Consider the following 15,790-nt stretch of genomic DNA (forward strand, 5'->3'; position numbering starts at 1 on the left):
TGTAATTTGAACCCTTACATTGAAAATTCAACTTTAAGAACATTAACTTTTCAAAGAACATAACCCTTTCCCCTCTCCTCTCCCTCCCTCCTCCCTCCAAACTAATACAGTGCGTTAACACAAAAACCATCATAAACATCCCCCTTCCCCCCTCCCCCCTCTTCCCTACGCAGAACCCTTTGGTGGGAGAATTGTTCCCCCAGAGCAGACGTTGCTCTCCTGTGGGAACTGCCAGCTCACTAAAAAGCATATATAACAAAAGTAGTGTTTGCCTTGTCATCGGTTCCCCAACTGCCTCCACTCCTTTCCTCCCTCCTCCCCCTTGTCACACATAATTAAACTAGTATATCTTCTTTTAGACTTCCCTGCTTATAAAACAGGTAGTAGCACAGTCTTTTATACTTTACTTAAAGCTGCACTCTGCGTCTCGTTGGGATGCGGTGCCATTTATAAGGTGAGCTCTGTTCCTCTCTCCCTCTCTTTCGATTATTGTGTTGCTCCTTCTCCGTTTCCATGTCCTCTGGAACTTGTAATCCAAGATCTTCAAGCAGCTCAATGCCGGAGTCATAATCTTCTGCTTGGTAGGTTTTGCCTCGTAGCCTGATCTGAAGGTATCCTGTGATTGTCCATTTATATTTGATTTTCGCCTCTTGCAGACGCTTTGTGATGGGTTTTAGATCCCGTCTGAGTTGTATCGCCTCTTGTGGAATGTCCGGGAATACTGAAATGTCCTTTTCATTGAATTTGAGGGGACCCTTGTTTTTAGCTTCTTGCAAGATGAAGTTTTTTATTGGAAAGTCCAGAAATTCTGCAAGAATGTCCCGGGGCAATTTCCTCTTCTCGTTGTTCTTCTGGCCAAGTCTGTAAGCTCTTGTGATCATCGGGGCCACCTCATCTTCAAACGGAATAGTTTTTACCAGCCAGTTAGAGAGGAATGATGTTAGGTCTTCTGTGCCCTCCGCCGATTCCGGGATGCCTCTAAATTTCAAAAATCTCTCTCTGGCTCGGTAGTCTAGCATTAGTATACGTTCCTTTGCCCATTCTTGATTTTTTTGCATTTGTTGTATATTATTCTGGTTTGCTATAGCCGTTTCCATGGCTGTATCTGCTGTTTGCATGACATTTTGCATGGAGGTTTTTACTGCTTCTATTTGCTCCGCTATTGGTTTTAAAATCTCGTTTAGGTTTTCAAGGATTTCATTTTTAAATTGTCCCAAAGTTTCTCTCAGGTATTCTTTAGTTATATTCTGTACTGCTCCTGTGTCTTGTGTTCCGCCGGCCGCCATTTTGTCTGTTGTAGTTTTATCTCGATCCGCGGCTCCGGTTGCGCTTTGTGAAGTAAAGAAGGTATTAATCTTGTTTTTAATTAGGTCTCCTGGTTTGGTCTTCTTTTCTTCGAGTTTTCCCATACTCTGGGATTGATCTTTTGTAGTGGAAGTCGTTGCTTTTTCGGGGGATTTGGAGGTTCGGTGTGGAGCGCAGTTAGTTAGCGTCCGCCATTAACCAGCAGACGCCCCGCCCCCCCGTCTCTTTGGGATTTATGCTACATAGGCTGGATTGCCTATGAGGCCAACCACACTATAGAGGAGAGCCTAAGCCAAATTGCAGTACAATTACGTCTTGTTGGAATGGCACAAGCCTTTTCTCTACTGCCATTATGCTTCAATTCTGGTCTGACCCTGGAAATAGTTTGATGGACTGTGGGGAAAATGTAGGCTCATGTCAGATACTCCTTTTTTGTGTAGCTGTATCATACATACTTTTAAAACATAAATACTTAGGTCCATGGACTGGAAGCTACAAACGTTTCGTAAAACATACTCAAAGTATATGATCTTTCCCAAAAAGTCTTCTAGAAAAGCAGATCCTAGGGGTCAGGAGGACCGCATGAGCCAGCTGGGGAGGTCAAAATGAGGATCAGAGGCAGGTTTGGAGGAAAAATGGTCTTGGAACATGGCTCCATCCCCATGAAAGGAGGGAGTGAGGGAGAAGAAGAGAAGAGATTGGATTTATATCCTGCCCTTCACTACCCGAAGGATTCTCAGAGCATTTTATAATCTCCTTTCCCTTCTCCTCCCCACAACAGACACCCTGTGAGGTAGGTGGCTATTAGCCACAAGGTATAGATAGGGACTCTGGGGCAAGTGATGCTCTGTCTTCTTGGTGCTTGGGGGGGGGTCAACAGTGGGAGGGCTTCTAATGTCCTGGCCCCACTGGTGGACCTCCTGATGGCACTGGTATTTCTGGCCACTTTAAGAAGAAGAAGAAGAAGAAGAAGAAGTATTTCTGTTGGGTTGGGTTTTTTTAAATTAACTGTAGTAATTGCTTGTTGGTATGGTGGGGGGGTTTGCTCCGTGTTTTTAATTTTGTGATTCAACTTTTGTTATTGGTTGTTGTTTAAATATTGTAATTTTCGGGTTGGTTTTTAAATATATTTCTTGAGACTGTACTGCTGTGTGCCTCAAATAATGCCAAATTCTTTGTAGTCTGCAGAAGTTATGCAAATAGAGCATATTTAATGGGAAAAGCCAAGGGTTGCAAATTCTGACTCCCTTGCACTCGGGCTTGTGAGATGCACTGAGACTTGGTTGCCTGCTTTGAAGCAGGACTTTGCAGCTGGGAACCCAGAAGTTAAAGTGGAAGTTCTTGAGAAGCTTCTCTTTCTATTTGGGACAGCCATCTGGTCAGTGTGGTACAGTGTTTAAGTGTCAGACAAGGGTCTGGAAGATCTGGGTTTGAATTCCTGCTCTGCCACTGATAAGTAGTGATTTCAAGATTAAAGAAATTGGGGTACTGGATTTCTCTTTGAATTGTACTATGTAAGCTGCCTTGCACCTAGTGTGAGGGTGCAAGAGAGTAATGATTTCCAGATATTTCAAAGCTGGCTTTCCCCCAACAATTCATGTGTGTGTGGGGGGGGTGTTATTCCCCAGTGGTGGGAAGAACTATAATTCATGCCCGCTGCCGGTAATATTAATTAATTGTTTTATAAATAAATAAAATGTAGACAATATAGAATTCAGTATTTGAACGATGGCTTTATTCAGTCGCCTACAAACAGTACATTACTGATGTGTCTGATTTGCCAAAAACTTTTATCAAATGAAGCTATGAAGCCTTCAAGACTACAAGAACATTTGACAAAAGTTCATGCTGATAAGAAAGATAAGGATTTATCTTATTTTCAAGCACTTAAAGAAAACGTTTTGAGACAGCCGACATTGGCAAAACGCTTTTCAATAGCATCCAAACAAGATGACGATGGGCTGTGTGCTTCTTACAACATTTCATTACTGATTGCTAAATCGGGAAAACCGCATTCTGTTGGTGAAGAACTAATTCTACCGGCTATAAGTGAGGTAATACGCACCATGCTACAAAAGCCAGCATCTGATAATACCAAGAAAATTTCTTTGAGCAATAATACAGTGAAACAAAGAATTAATGAAATGGCTCAAGATGTTGAAGACTCATTATGTGAGTATTTAAAAAACATCCCAGTTCTCTATACAGCTTGATGAGTCAACTTTGCCAGGAAATGAAGCTTTGCTTTTAGCATACATGCAATTCATAAAAGAAGGGAAAATTTGCCAAGAATTATTATTTGTTAAGAATTTGCAAACTGATACCAAAGGAGAATTGATATTTCATGCATTGAAAGAGTTTTTTAAAGAAAAAGAAATTCCCCTGAGTAATATATTGTCAGTTGCTACTGATGGTGCTCCAGCGATGGTGGGGTGCTACAGGGGGTTTCTTGCATATTTTTTTTAAGTGGTTCCAAATCTGTTCACTGTACACTGTGTCATTCATCGTCAACATCTAGTTGCCAAAAATCTGAGTGAACACCTACATTGGTCATTATATTATGTCATTAAATCAGACAACAAAATCAGAAGCAATTCACTGAATGACAGATTGTTTGGACAACTTTGTATTGAAAATGCTGAAGAATTCAGTCACTTGCTGCTTCATACAGAAGTTCTTTGGCTATCTGTTTGCCTGTTTGAATCAGTTTTATAAACTCTTTGACTCGGTGCTACAGTTCCTAGAAAACAAAGATGATGCTTTACGAGCCAACTTGATAGATTCCAAAAAAGACATAGCTTATTTGACAGACTTGTTTAATAAACTTAATGAAATTTAATTAAACAAATCTACAACTCCAAGGTGATGAGCTGAATTTAATCAAAACAAAAACTGTCATTTCTGCGTTTGTGGCAAAACTTCTTCTGTACAAATGAAATTTAGGATGAGGGGAATTCAGTCAGTTTCCAAATTTATCAACAGTAGAAAAACATGATAAAGACTTGCTTACCTATTGTCAGCACGGAGGCTCTCTATTCTGACTTTAATCAACAATTTGAAGATATTCTTAAAATGAACATACCCGACTGGGTTTTGGACCCTTTTTCAAGTACAGACACAGAAGAATCTCCAGAATTACAAAAATAACTTATAGAAGTAACAACAAATTAGGAATTGAAATTTAAATTCAAAGATGGCTAAACAGTTCTGGCTGCAAAAGCAGATACACTTTATCCTGGATTATGGCTATGGAACAAAAGTTTCTAATTGTATTTTCTTCAACATATTTAGTGGAACATGGGTTCAGTGTGGTCACAAATCTGTTAACTAAAAAAAGAAACCGACTGCAAATAGCTATTTGCGGTGATTTAAGATTGCTGACAAAAATAGAGCCAAACATTAATAAATTGATAGCAGTGCACCAAGTTCATCCTCATTAGTATTATTTTTAATGTTATTTGTGATTTTTATTTTAATATTATCCTTTATCTTAACTTTCTCTGTGTATGTAAATGTTACTATGGTTGATTTTATAAAATACTTTTATGATTTCGAACTTCAAAGTGTCTTATTTACAACAACATCTTTCTTTACTATGTGCAAATTTGTCACTGCATCGTTTTGTCCATTTATTGAAGGTAGATTTCCAGGGGAGCACTGAGTAATTTTTTTTTTCTGAAAAGGGGGCGGTGGGCCAAATACGTTTGGGAACCACTGTGTTAAACAAAATGGATGCTAGCCAGGAAAGAGCCTGGGAAAGTATTTTGGAAGGCAAGTCAGAGTGACTGGCCAGCTAACGACCTTCTTCCCACCCTAAAGGGATGCATAAATCAGGACAGTGGGTCTCCCAAGAAAGATTCCCTCACCTTGGAATAACCTTGTCACATACCCAGCCTCCCTTCCTTTTACTTATTTATCCCAATTTAGCAACACTTAAAGTTATTCATAAAACCTGGTAGCTTCTCCCATCTGATAATCACAGGGTCATCAAGCACCATTAGCATCTGTAGTCCACCGCAGGTAAACTCAAGCCTTTCCCAAGATCATTGTTCACCCCCCCCAAAAAAAAAATCATCAAGTTATTGTTTTGGGAGCAAACATGTCAGCATTCCACCAGGGAGTATTTTCCCCTATAACTGTGGCATGCTGCTCCATGGCAGTGTGTGTGTGTATGTGTTCTGGGACCCATACATTCACCCCATCTTGCGTGTGGGCCTTCTCAGCTGCTGGTGTGACCTTGGGTCAGTCATAGGTTCTTTCAGAGCTGTTCTCTCAGGACAGTACTTGAGAGAGCTCTCTCAGCCCCACCTACCTCAAGAGTGTCTGTTGTGGGGAGGGGAAGGAAAAGGACATTGTAAGCCGCTCTGAGACTCCTTCAGGTAGTGAAGGGTGGGGTATAAATCCAATCTCTTCTTCTTTTTCTTCACTCAGTGAAATGCTGACCATTTTGCTGCTGCCTCCATGGACCTCACTCTTCAAGATTGGTAAATACTACCTCTCTGAAATCACTTTCTCCCATCTCCTCCCTGATTTCCTTTTAGATAGCTTGTGTGTTTCTCTGTGTGTTTCACCCTTTTCTTCTTTTTTCAATAAAACCCTTTCCAGTTAAACATATGACTGGTTTATTTTGAGAATTCTCAAAGGGAAAATTCTGCTATACATTGGTGGAGATCCCAGTAATCCACCTCTCACTTTGTCTCCTTAAGCTAATTCCCCCAATTAATTAGGAGAGTGCCAATTTGGGTAACAATTTTGCCTAGTTTTCTTTCTTCACTGCAGTTCTCCCCTCAAAATAATTCCCCCAGGAAAATGTAGTATGTGCACAGAATTTTAAGTCTCCAACTCCATTTGTTGTAATACAAATAAATGTTAAAAGGAAGTTCCATTTTGTCATGAAGTATATATTCATATTAGAAGTCTCTTAGCCTTTGTATATAGATTATGTAGCAGCCCTTGGAGCAATTTTAGATACCAATTGTTGGCCTACAAAATTCTTTTATTTAATATATATATGCCACCTATCTTCAATTTTTAAGGAGAATAATCATGAAGTATAGCAAACATGCAAGTGTTTATTTTGTTCATGTCAATACACTTGAAAATTGCTGTGGTAAAATAGATCTATATTTGATCTTCCCCAGAGGTCATTTCGGGGGGGAACGTGGGGGAACGCAGTTCCCCCGGGTGAGGTGCAGGGGGCGGGGCACATGACGAAGCCCTGCCCCCTGCTTCCGGCCGCCCTGCTTCTAGCCCTCATTCAGCCAGGAGGAGGCAGGAGAAGAGGGAGGTTAAGTTGCTTCCTCCCCGCCTCTCCCCACCCCTGCCTGCCTGGGGCCAGGGATGGCCTTGGCGGGGCTTCCTCGCACTCCCGCTGTCCTTGCAGGTCCACCGCCGGGCAACTGATGTCAGGGTGTGTGGCATATGCTAATGAGTTATGCTAATGAGTTCCCCTAGCTCTTTTTCTACGAAATGACCCCTGATCTTCCCACATGATGCAGGACATGATGGTATATGATGCTCCCATGTGGATGGAGCATTGTGTGCGTCTGTTTGTCTGGGCCCCTCCAGGCCTGGACCCAGGAATAGACTCCTCAGCTGAGGAAGGATAGGCAGACCTGGGCACTGACTACTCTGATGAAGACCTGGGTCTCAAGGGACCCCAACACTGCCAGGTGCCTTTTTTCAATGGAAAATATCAAGGATGATAAGCCCTCAAAGAGGCAGCCCTGGGTTCAAGACATGCCCAGATTGCAGTTTATGATCCTGCCACTGAGCAAGACTGGCGCTCCCACATTTAGCTCCACAAACAGGGTTGCCAGGTCTCCTGCTACAACTATAGCAGGAGAATTCCAACTGGGAGCCCCCAACATCTGCCACCACTCAGTAGGGTGGCAGAGAAAAAATGCAGGAAAATGAAACTCAGTGGAATCCTATAGTGTCACCCTTTTGCAATTATGTCCCTTCTGAGTTCAAGCCATAAATGATGTTGCACCATTGGAGTGACAGCTACTAGCATCTCTTGACACACACACACCCAGCTTATCAGCAGTTACTAGCACCTGGATGCCAATCCTATCCTCATAGGATCAGGACTCATCCTTGATCAATGAAGCCCTAATGACAACATCCAGAATGAGTGGGGCTGCTTCTCCCTGGGACTGTTTAAACCTTAGTCCTTGCTGGGATCCTTGCTGGTTCAACTGCTTAGCATGAACCAGCTTGCCTGATTGCCCAGACCCAATGCTGCTGTGGGGCTATGTTCTGATGTCGAGCACCTTGTTAGCATGCTGTCACAGATATTTCTTGCTCCTGAGGAGCCTGTTTCCTACTCTAGCATTCTGCTGCATAATGACAGAACCCAATCCTTATCCTTGGTCATTTGAGCAAGATTATGGTAAATTTATGGGGGTGGGAGTATTTCTTTATAGTTTGGTTCCACCATTCCGCTAAGAAGCTTGCAGGAACACAGATGACCATTCTTCTCGCCTCAATTTTTTTCTGCATGGCAGCCCTAGAAGAAATGTTAGGTTGAGACAGAATGACTTGCTTTAAGTCACCCAGTGAGTTTCTTTGTACACTTATATTTGAAATTAGTTCTCCAGGCAGCCTAGGTGGGGCCTGGACATCTCCCACTATTACAATTGACCTCCAAATGACAGGTTAATTCCCCTGGATGAAATACCTGCTTTGGAGGGTGAAATCTATGGCATTGTACCCTCCTGAAGTCCCTCCTGTCAGACTCCTGGACAAAGTTATTCTCAACAACACCCTCTGGCAGTGATTTGTTTATTGAGAAATAAAGATGTTCCAGGCCAAATCGGTACTACGTCAGAACTGAGGTTCTGGCGGGGGAATCCAAAGGTATAGACAGTTCAAATGGAACAGCTTGCCCCCTACAGCTTGCCCCCCCTTCAGTTACATCCAATCATACCCCACAATCATCCCACCTAGCTTTCGTTCACTTTACACCCCCACCTGTGAATATACAGTTACTTTATCTATAACTGCGAAGTAGGCACACTTAGGCTCCACGGTCATCCCAGACAAGGGAGGTATCTTAGGAAGAGTTACATCGTCATTACAACAGAGCTGTTCACACACTCGCCCACTCACACCCCTCTCTCAGGAATTCCCTCCCTCTGCAGGCCCAACACACCCCAAACTAGAGTCCGAGTTTGACGCCTCCCCTCCTCCAACCCTGCCTTACCCAGGCTTCACCCCAAAAATCTCCATTTATTTCTCCACCCAGAGCTAGCAACTGTACAGTGCACACCTAGTCCACCATTCTGACTGCTACCACCATGTGGGTGCTCCAGAATATGGTTTCCTATTCAGCCACAATGAAATCAAAGCCATCCACTGAGTGTCTATAAGGAAAAGTGTCTATAAGGAAAAATAATCTGCTTGGTTTAATAAAAAATTATCTCCCTCACCCCATCCTCAGTTTCCAATCCATATTTTGGTTCTAAAGGATGTCTAACGAACTTGCTTCAGCTGAAAACAAGTCCAGACCTCTGTTTGCTGCTTCACTACTGAATGCTAAATTGCAAGCTTAGGATACACAGATGGCACAACATTTCTGTGGGTTTGGGGGGGGGAGGGTAATACATCAAGATACAACTCTCCATTAGAACAAACATATATGCCAGTTTGGAGACATTGTTTAGCAAAAGGAACAAGTTTCAACTTTATTCACTGCTTCCATGCAACTGGAGGTTATGTTTATTTAGAAAGCTAACATTTATATGGCTTATACATTCACAACTGTTCAGTGCCAAAAACCACAGGCCTAAAATGACTCTTTTCATTGCTCCTTCATTTTTTGACCTATAGCTGTTTTTATAGGAATTGGATCTTTTTGAGCAATTGCCTCTGGTAGACTAAAGAATCATCAGAGTACACTGTACAATAATTTGCAAACAGCAACTTGAGAAAAGGAATGTGCAAATTAGCCCTCAAGCCTGATTTCCCCAATTCTCCAAAAATAAAGTAGACTAACTGTTGATGAAAGGCAAGAACTTATAATAGAAAAAGTGGGGACCCACGATACTCACAAGGGGGAATCTCTCCACCATCACTGCCAATTCCTGACACCTTATAGCTCAGTGAGGGGGACGAGAGTCTCACGGGGGGATCCTAACCCCCCCATCACTGAGGCTGGTGAGGTGCCAGGCTCCACCACCTACCACTCAGAAGCTGCCAGTGTCCTCCCCCCACCTCACCCTGCAGCTTGCCTGGAGCTTTTCCGGTGAGCCAGCAGTCTCCCCCCCCCCCCCGCTCTCTGAGGCTCACCTGGAGCTATTCCCGCAAGGAAGCAGAGTCTCCCCCCACTGCTCTGCAACTCACCCACAACAGCTTCAGGCGAGCCAGCAGTCCCCCCTCCACTGCTCTCTGAGGGTTGCCTGGAGCTGTTATAGCAAGCCAGCAGAGTCTTCCCTCCCCTGCCTCTGTCTGCAGCTTACTTGGAGCAGCTTCAGGCGAGACTGCAGAGTTTTCCTTCCCTCCTGCCTCTCTCTGCAGCTCACTCTGGGCAAGCCAGCAGTCTTCATTCCCCTCAGAAGAGTCTTCTTGCTGTGTTGACGATGCCTGCTGAATCACCAGAGGTAGGTACATTCTCTGCGCACTTGTGCAGAGAATGCCTTGTTATTTTGAGGGGGAATTTAACCCCCCCACACACATTCATGATTTTTTCAAAAAGTCAGATTTTCCTGAAAACCTGAGGCATGGCCCAAGTTTGCTTAAAAAATTGTTTAGCCTCTACATGGTCCCAATTTCTGGGTTTAGCTATCCGCAGATGGGGACCACTGCTTACCTTGGTAAAAGATACAGAGAGACAAAGAGCCCTTGGCATCACTTACTTATTTAAAATATTGATTTATTTAAACTATTTTGAGGACACCAACTTTTCTGTGTTCAAAGCAGCTTAACATAAATCAGTTAAAATCAAATATCTCGCCTCCTGCAGCAACCGACTCTCTTCCACCTGCTGCCTTAACTCCACACCTGAGAAAAATCACCAGGGAAACAGGGATCATGGGAAACTGTTATTCAATTTGAGCTCCTCCTGCCCAACTATATCTGAACCAATGCTTCCAGCAGCAGAGAAGTTCAGTTATCGCATCCCCCCCCCCCCCCCCTAAAAACCTGAAATAGGATGGTCTGTAGTCCACCTTCACTATTGGCACATGTCTGAGAGAGAAGGTCGAACTCACCTTTTTAAACTATTTGGTTCCTGTTGTGTATTAAGTTGCAATAAGATAGCCATGGCAGCACTAGCCCGGCCATGCAGTCAGACAAACCTTCTGACCTTCGGTCTTAAGACAATAGAATACGCTTGCTAAGGCTCATCCCTCCTCTCCCCACCAAGGTTCCATGACTGGATAAGAGTAGACTGGCTGACAACCAATTGGCAAAGGTGATGCTGGATGGGATGGCTGAGATCTTGAAGGATATTGCACTTCCCACATGTGACAGGGATTATTTACCCCATGGCCACTGCTAGTGTCTTGCTGCTGAAGGGGATTGGATAGGGATTTATCCCTTTGAAAATTAAATAATTTCATGGGGTAGAACGAAGCTAAAATCCACCTTTCTCTTCCATTTGTAGAGGCTAAAGAACAGCAGATTGAGTGTATGATCTGCCACATGTATCAGGCCAGAAGCATCTTGAGTGAAATAGATGGCTGCCATAGTAATGGTGGGATCCTGAGCTGCCATCTCCAGAAGTCTATGCCATTAAAAATGCAGTAGATGCTGATCAGGATCAAGGCCGCAGTGGCACCTAGACTGTGATCATTCAAAATTACATTCAATATAATTAAAATATAAATGTATAAAACTAGCTCTGTTAATGCTATTCATAATATAGCTTTATTCCTGCTTCTACTATTGCTATTACTAATGCTGTTTCTGCTACAATATGCAACATTAATTATGTGCTCTGCAGGCCACAGAGATGACAGTATCTTTGCCTGTATATCTTACTGATAAAACACAGCAGCCCCACATGACTGATGGACTGTAAGACTTCAGGTGGGGAGAGGGAGTATCGCAAGTTGAAAATACAAAGATACAGGGCTGCTGATAGGGGGTACAACATTTCTGGGGGCCAAATTGGCATGAGGGCCCATGAAGCTGGAATCATCCTGCATTCAACAAAAAAGCATTTCAGGCCCTGATCACACGGAGAATTTGCCGCGCAAAAGGAACAAATGCTGGGTGGATTTTTGGGGCACAATCACACCGCAACATCTGGCAAGCATAGCACACCCATGGCCAACCCGTGGCGTGCCGCCGAAGATGTACAGTTTAAAAGTACCGGCAAAGATCTGGCAAATGGTTTGCCACAGGCTGCAGATGGACTCGTTCAGTGTGATCGCACCAGTGTGAGCCTATTCCCTCCGGTCATCCTCTTTGCAGCATGCACTGAAGGACAAAACCCTGGTGCGCCGCTGTCGCGTCTGATCGCATAATGGCAGATCAGAATGCGACGGCACAAATAGCCACGCCTCCCCCTGCGTTTTCTGGCACGTGTGGCTGGGGCCTCAGTTTATTTTACTTTTAGTGCAGTTCTGCACTGCAACCACTAGGGGCACAAGCCAGGGCATAGCAAACAACTCTTCCGTGCTGTTTGCCACCCTTTTTAGGGTCTCCATAGTTGCAAACCTTTTTAACTATAAGGTTGAGGAAAATATTTCCCTATCATGAGTTGTTCCTAAGTCTATCAATCAACCTGGTATGCCTTCATTTCTCCCCCCCCCAATCATCTAATTCTGTTGTTTGTCTCTCCCCCCCCCCCCCCCACCCCTTCCAACCTAATTCCTTCTCATCCCTACCTTGGTTGGGGAGTTAAAACGTACTTAATAGTAGAACAGAATACTCCTGTGTAAAGTCAATATTTCCCAAGAATCTATCAGAGTTGTGAAAGGGTAATCCCTGCAACACTCTACATCCATTGTGATCTGAATTAATCTGTATCACAGTTTATAAAGGTGGATACCTTAGGTGAATGCCTTAGTTTCAGTTTATATCACATAATTAATTCATTTTAAAAATTCTATGAGGTGACATCTAAGGTCCGTAAGACTTTAAAAGGGGATTAGACCAATTAATGGAGGTGTAAAGGTCCATGAAGAACTATGGACGGAGGTTCGTGACATTGTACAGGAGGCAGCAATCACCACCATCCCAAAGAAAAAGAAATGCAAGAAAGCAAAGTGGCTTTCTGATGAGGCTTTACAAATAGCAGAGGAAAGAAGGAAAGCGAAAGGCAAAGGCGAAAAGGAAAGATTTACCCAACTGAAGAGAACAGCAAGGAGAGATAAGGAGGCCTTCCTGAATGAACAGTGCAAAGTAATAGAAGAAAACAATAGAATGGGAAGGACTAGAGATCTCTTCAAGAAAATTGGAGAAATCAAGGGAGCATTCCATGCAAAGATGGCCATGATAATGCAAAGCTGGCCATGATAAAGGACAAAAACGGTAGGGACCTAACAGAAGCAGAAGAGATTAGGAAAAGATGGCAAGAATACACAGAAGAACTATACAAGAAAGACCTCGATGTCCTTGACACCCACGCCGGTATAATCACTGACCTCGAGCCAGACATCCTGGAATGTGAAGTTAAATGGGCCTTAGAAAGCATTACTAACAACAAAGCTAGTGGAGGTGATGGTATTCTAGCTGAGCTATTCAAAGTCTTAGAAGATGATGCTGTTAAAGTGCTGCACTCCATTTGCCAGCAAATTTGGAAAACGCAACAGTGGCCACAGGATTGGAAAAGGTCAGTATACATTCCAATCCCAAATAAGGGCAATGCCAAGGAATGTTCAAACTATCGCACAATTGCACTCATATCACACGCTAGCAAGGTCATGCTCAAGATCCTACAAGCTAGGCTTCAACAGTACATGGATAGAGAACTGCCAGAAGTACAAGCTGGGTTTCGAAGAGGTAGAGGAACGAGAGATCATATTGCCAACATTCGCTGGATTATGGAGAAAGCAAGAGAGTACCAGAAAAATATCTACTTCTGCTTCATTGACTATGCTAAAGCCTTTGACTGTGTGGATCACAACAAACTATGGCAGGTCCTTAAAGAGATGGGAGTACCAGACCACCTCACATGTCTCTTGAGAAACCTGTATAAGGGCCAAGAAGCGACAGTTAGAACCGGATATGGAACAACTGATTGGTTCAGCATAGGAAAAGGAGTACGACAAGGATGTATACTGTCACCTTGCTTATTTAATATATATGCAGAGTACATCATGCGAAATGCTGGCCTGGATGAATCACAAGCGGGAATTAAGATTGCTGGGGAAAAGATCAACAACCTCAGATATGCAGACGATACCACTCTAATGGCAGAAAGTGAAGAGGACCTAAAGAGCCTCTTGCTCAGGGTAAAAGAGGAGAGCGCAAAAGTGGGCTTGAAGCTCAACATCAAAAAAACTAAGATCATGGCATCCGGCCCCATCACTCCTTGGCAAATAGAAGGGGAAGCTGTGGAAGTAGTGACAGACTTCACGTTCCTGGGATCCCAGATCACCGCAGACTGTGACTGCAGCCATGAAATTAAAAGACGCCTGCTCCTTGGAAGGAAAGCGATGGCGAACCTAAACAGCATGATAAAAAGTAGAGACATCACCCTGCCAACAAAAGTCCGCATGGTCAAAGCAATGGTATTCCCAGTAGTCATGTATGGCTGCGAGAGTTGGACTATAAGGAAGGCCGAGCGCCGAAGAATAGATTCTTTTGAACTATGGTGCTGGAGAAGACTCTTGAGAGTCCCTTGGACTGCAAGAAGATCAAATCAGTCAATCCTAAAAGAAATCAACCCTGACTGTTCCCTGGAAGGCCAGATAATGAAACTGAAGCTCAAATACTTCGGCCACCAAATGAGAAGGGAGCACTCACTGGAGAAGACCCTGATGCTGGGAAAGATTGAAGGTCAAAGAAGACGGGGATGGCAAAGTATGAGATGGTTAGACAGTGTCATTGATGCAATGAACATGAAATTGAGCCAACTTCAGAGGATGGCGGAAGACAGGAGGGCCTGGCGGGAGATGATCCATGGGGTCGCGAAGAGTCGGACTCGACTGTGCGACTGAACAACAACAACAAAAGGTCCATGAGTGGTCATTAGCTAGGACAATTAAATGGAACCTCCATGTTCAGGGGCAGTATATTCTTGAATGCCAGTTTTGGGGGGCAACTGTTTGGAGGTCTGTTGTCTTTATTCTCTGATAATGGGATTACCAGAAGCATCTGGCTGGCTAGCTAGCATGGGAAATAGGACATCTGATCTGGATAGAGAAACTCTGGTGTGATCCAACCAGCATCTTATTTTATTATTATGAGAGGTACAGAGCATGTAATTATCCTATTCTCATTTATACAGAGGGTTTTAAAAATATTCAGTGATCCCACCATGTCAAGGAGTTCCAAGGCTGAACCCTGTGAGTCCCAGGGCAGTTGTACACAAGTAACCAGACCATTGTTTAATAAAAAAAAAAAATGAAGTTTATTTCAATATGTAGCAATATGAAAATTTATTCTGTAGCCAACACATTGCTCTAAAATCATACAAGAAGAAATCAAGAAAAACTAGTTTAACTATCTTACACTTTTGAGAATCCACATTAGATGGCACAAACCTTAAATTCATAATCAAAGGCCGAAGCTCAAGCAGTCTCTAAGTTGCTAGCAATTGCAATTCAAGATCGTCATCATTCAGGCCTCTTGCTTATCAAAATCCCAGCTACGTTTTCTTCAGGGCCTTAACTCAATTACAGTTTTTGGGCCCAGCAATATCAGGTGAGGATGACCTGCAATCAGGACATGTTTTCAGGAGAAACCTTTAAGATTAACGCATCACCCTGTTCTCCCTCTCCCATCACACAAATCACAGATTCTCATGAGAAACCACACTTCCATGTCTGGCCTTGAAGATGATAAGAGCCATTTATTTATTTATTTATTGCATTTTTACCCCGCCCTCCCAGCGAACGGCTGGGCTCCTACCAGTAGCAGTACAGGGCATGATATGCTGCCTAAGGAGGAATGAGGCTAACTTTTGCCCCAGTCCCCAGGACCTAAGTTCTTTAAAGCCTCCTTAGTTGTCCGAACCATCCATTCGGCCTGCCCGTTTGTAGCCGGATGGAATGGAGTGGACGTTACATGCTTTATTACATTGTCAGACAAAAACTTTTCACATTCCCCGGAGGTGAATTGGGGCTTGTTGTCCGATACCAGGACGTCTGGCAAACCATGAGTTGCAACAACCCGACGCAATACATTTATAATGGCTGTTGATGTAGTAACACTCATATTAACAACTTCAAGCCATTTTGAGAAGGCGTCAGCAATAATAAAAAATATTTGCCCTTGAAATGGGCCGGCAAAATCAACATGCAGCCTGGACCGGGGCAAAATCAACATGCAGTGCTGGACCGGGGCTTGAGGTGGATCAGGTCTGGACTGC

The 15,790-nt window shown here is 43.5% G+C and overlaps 1 protein-coding gene across 1 annotated transcript; it reads left to right on the forward strand.

The window, feature by feature from the left end:
* Nucleotides 1-3,005: 3,005 nt before the first annotated feature.
* On the forward strand, nucleotides 3,006-4,745 carry FAM200B (family with sequence similarity 200 member B; the record flags this gene model as incomplete). Its single annotated transcript, XM_015412933.1, is given in 6 exon segments — nucleotides 3,006-3,488; nucleotides 3,490-3,995; nucleotides 3,997-4,141; nucleotides 4,143-4,327; nucleotides 4,329-4,549; nucleotides 4,552-4,745. Coding segments are annotated over 6 exon segments (1,734 nt in total), but the record flags the coding sequence as incomplete, so codon positions are not given.
* Between the last annotated feature and the right edge of the window lie 11,045 nt (nucleotides 4,746-15,790).

This window comes from Gekko japonicus, unplaced genomic scaffold, assembly GCF_001447785.1.
Source record: "Gekko japonicus isolate JY-2015 unplaced genomic scaffold, Gekko_japonicus_V1.1 scaffold1685, whole genome shotgun sequence".
In the NCBI taxonomy this organism is placed as follows: Eukaryota; Metazoa; Chordata; class Lepidosauria; order Squamata; family Gekkonidae; genus Gekko; species Gekko japonicus.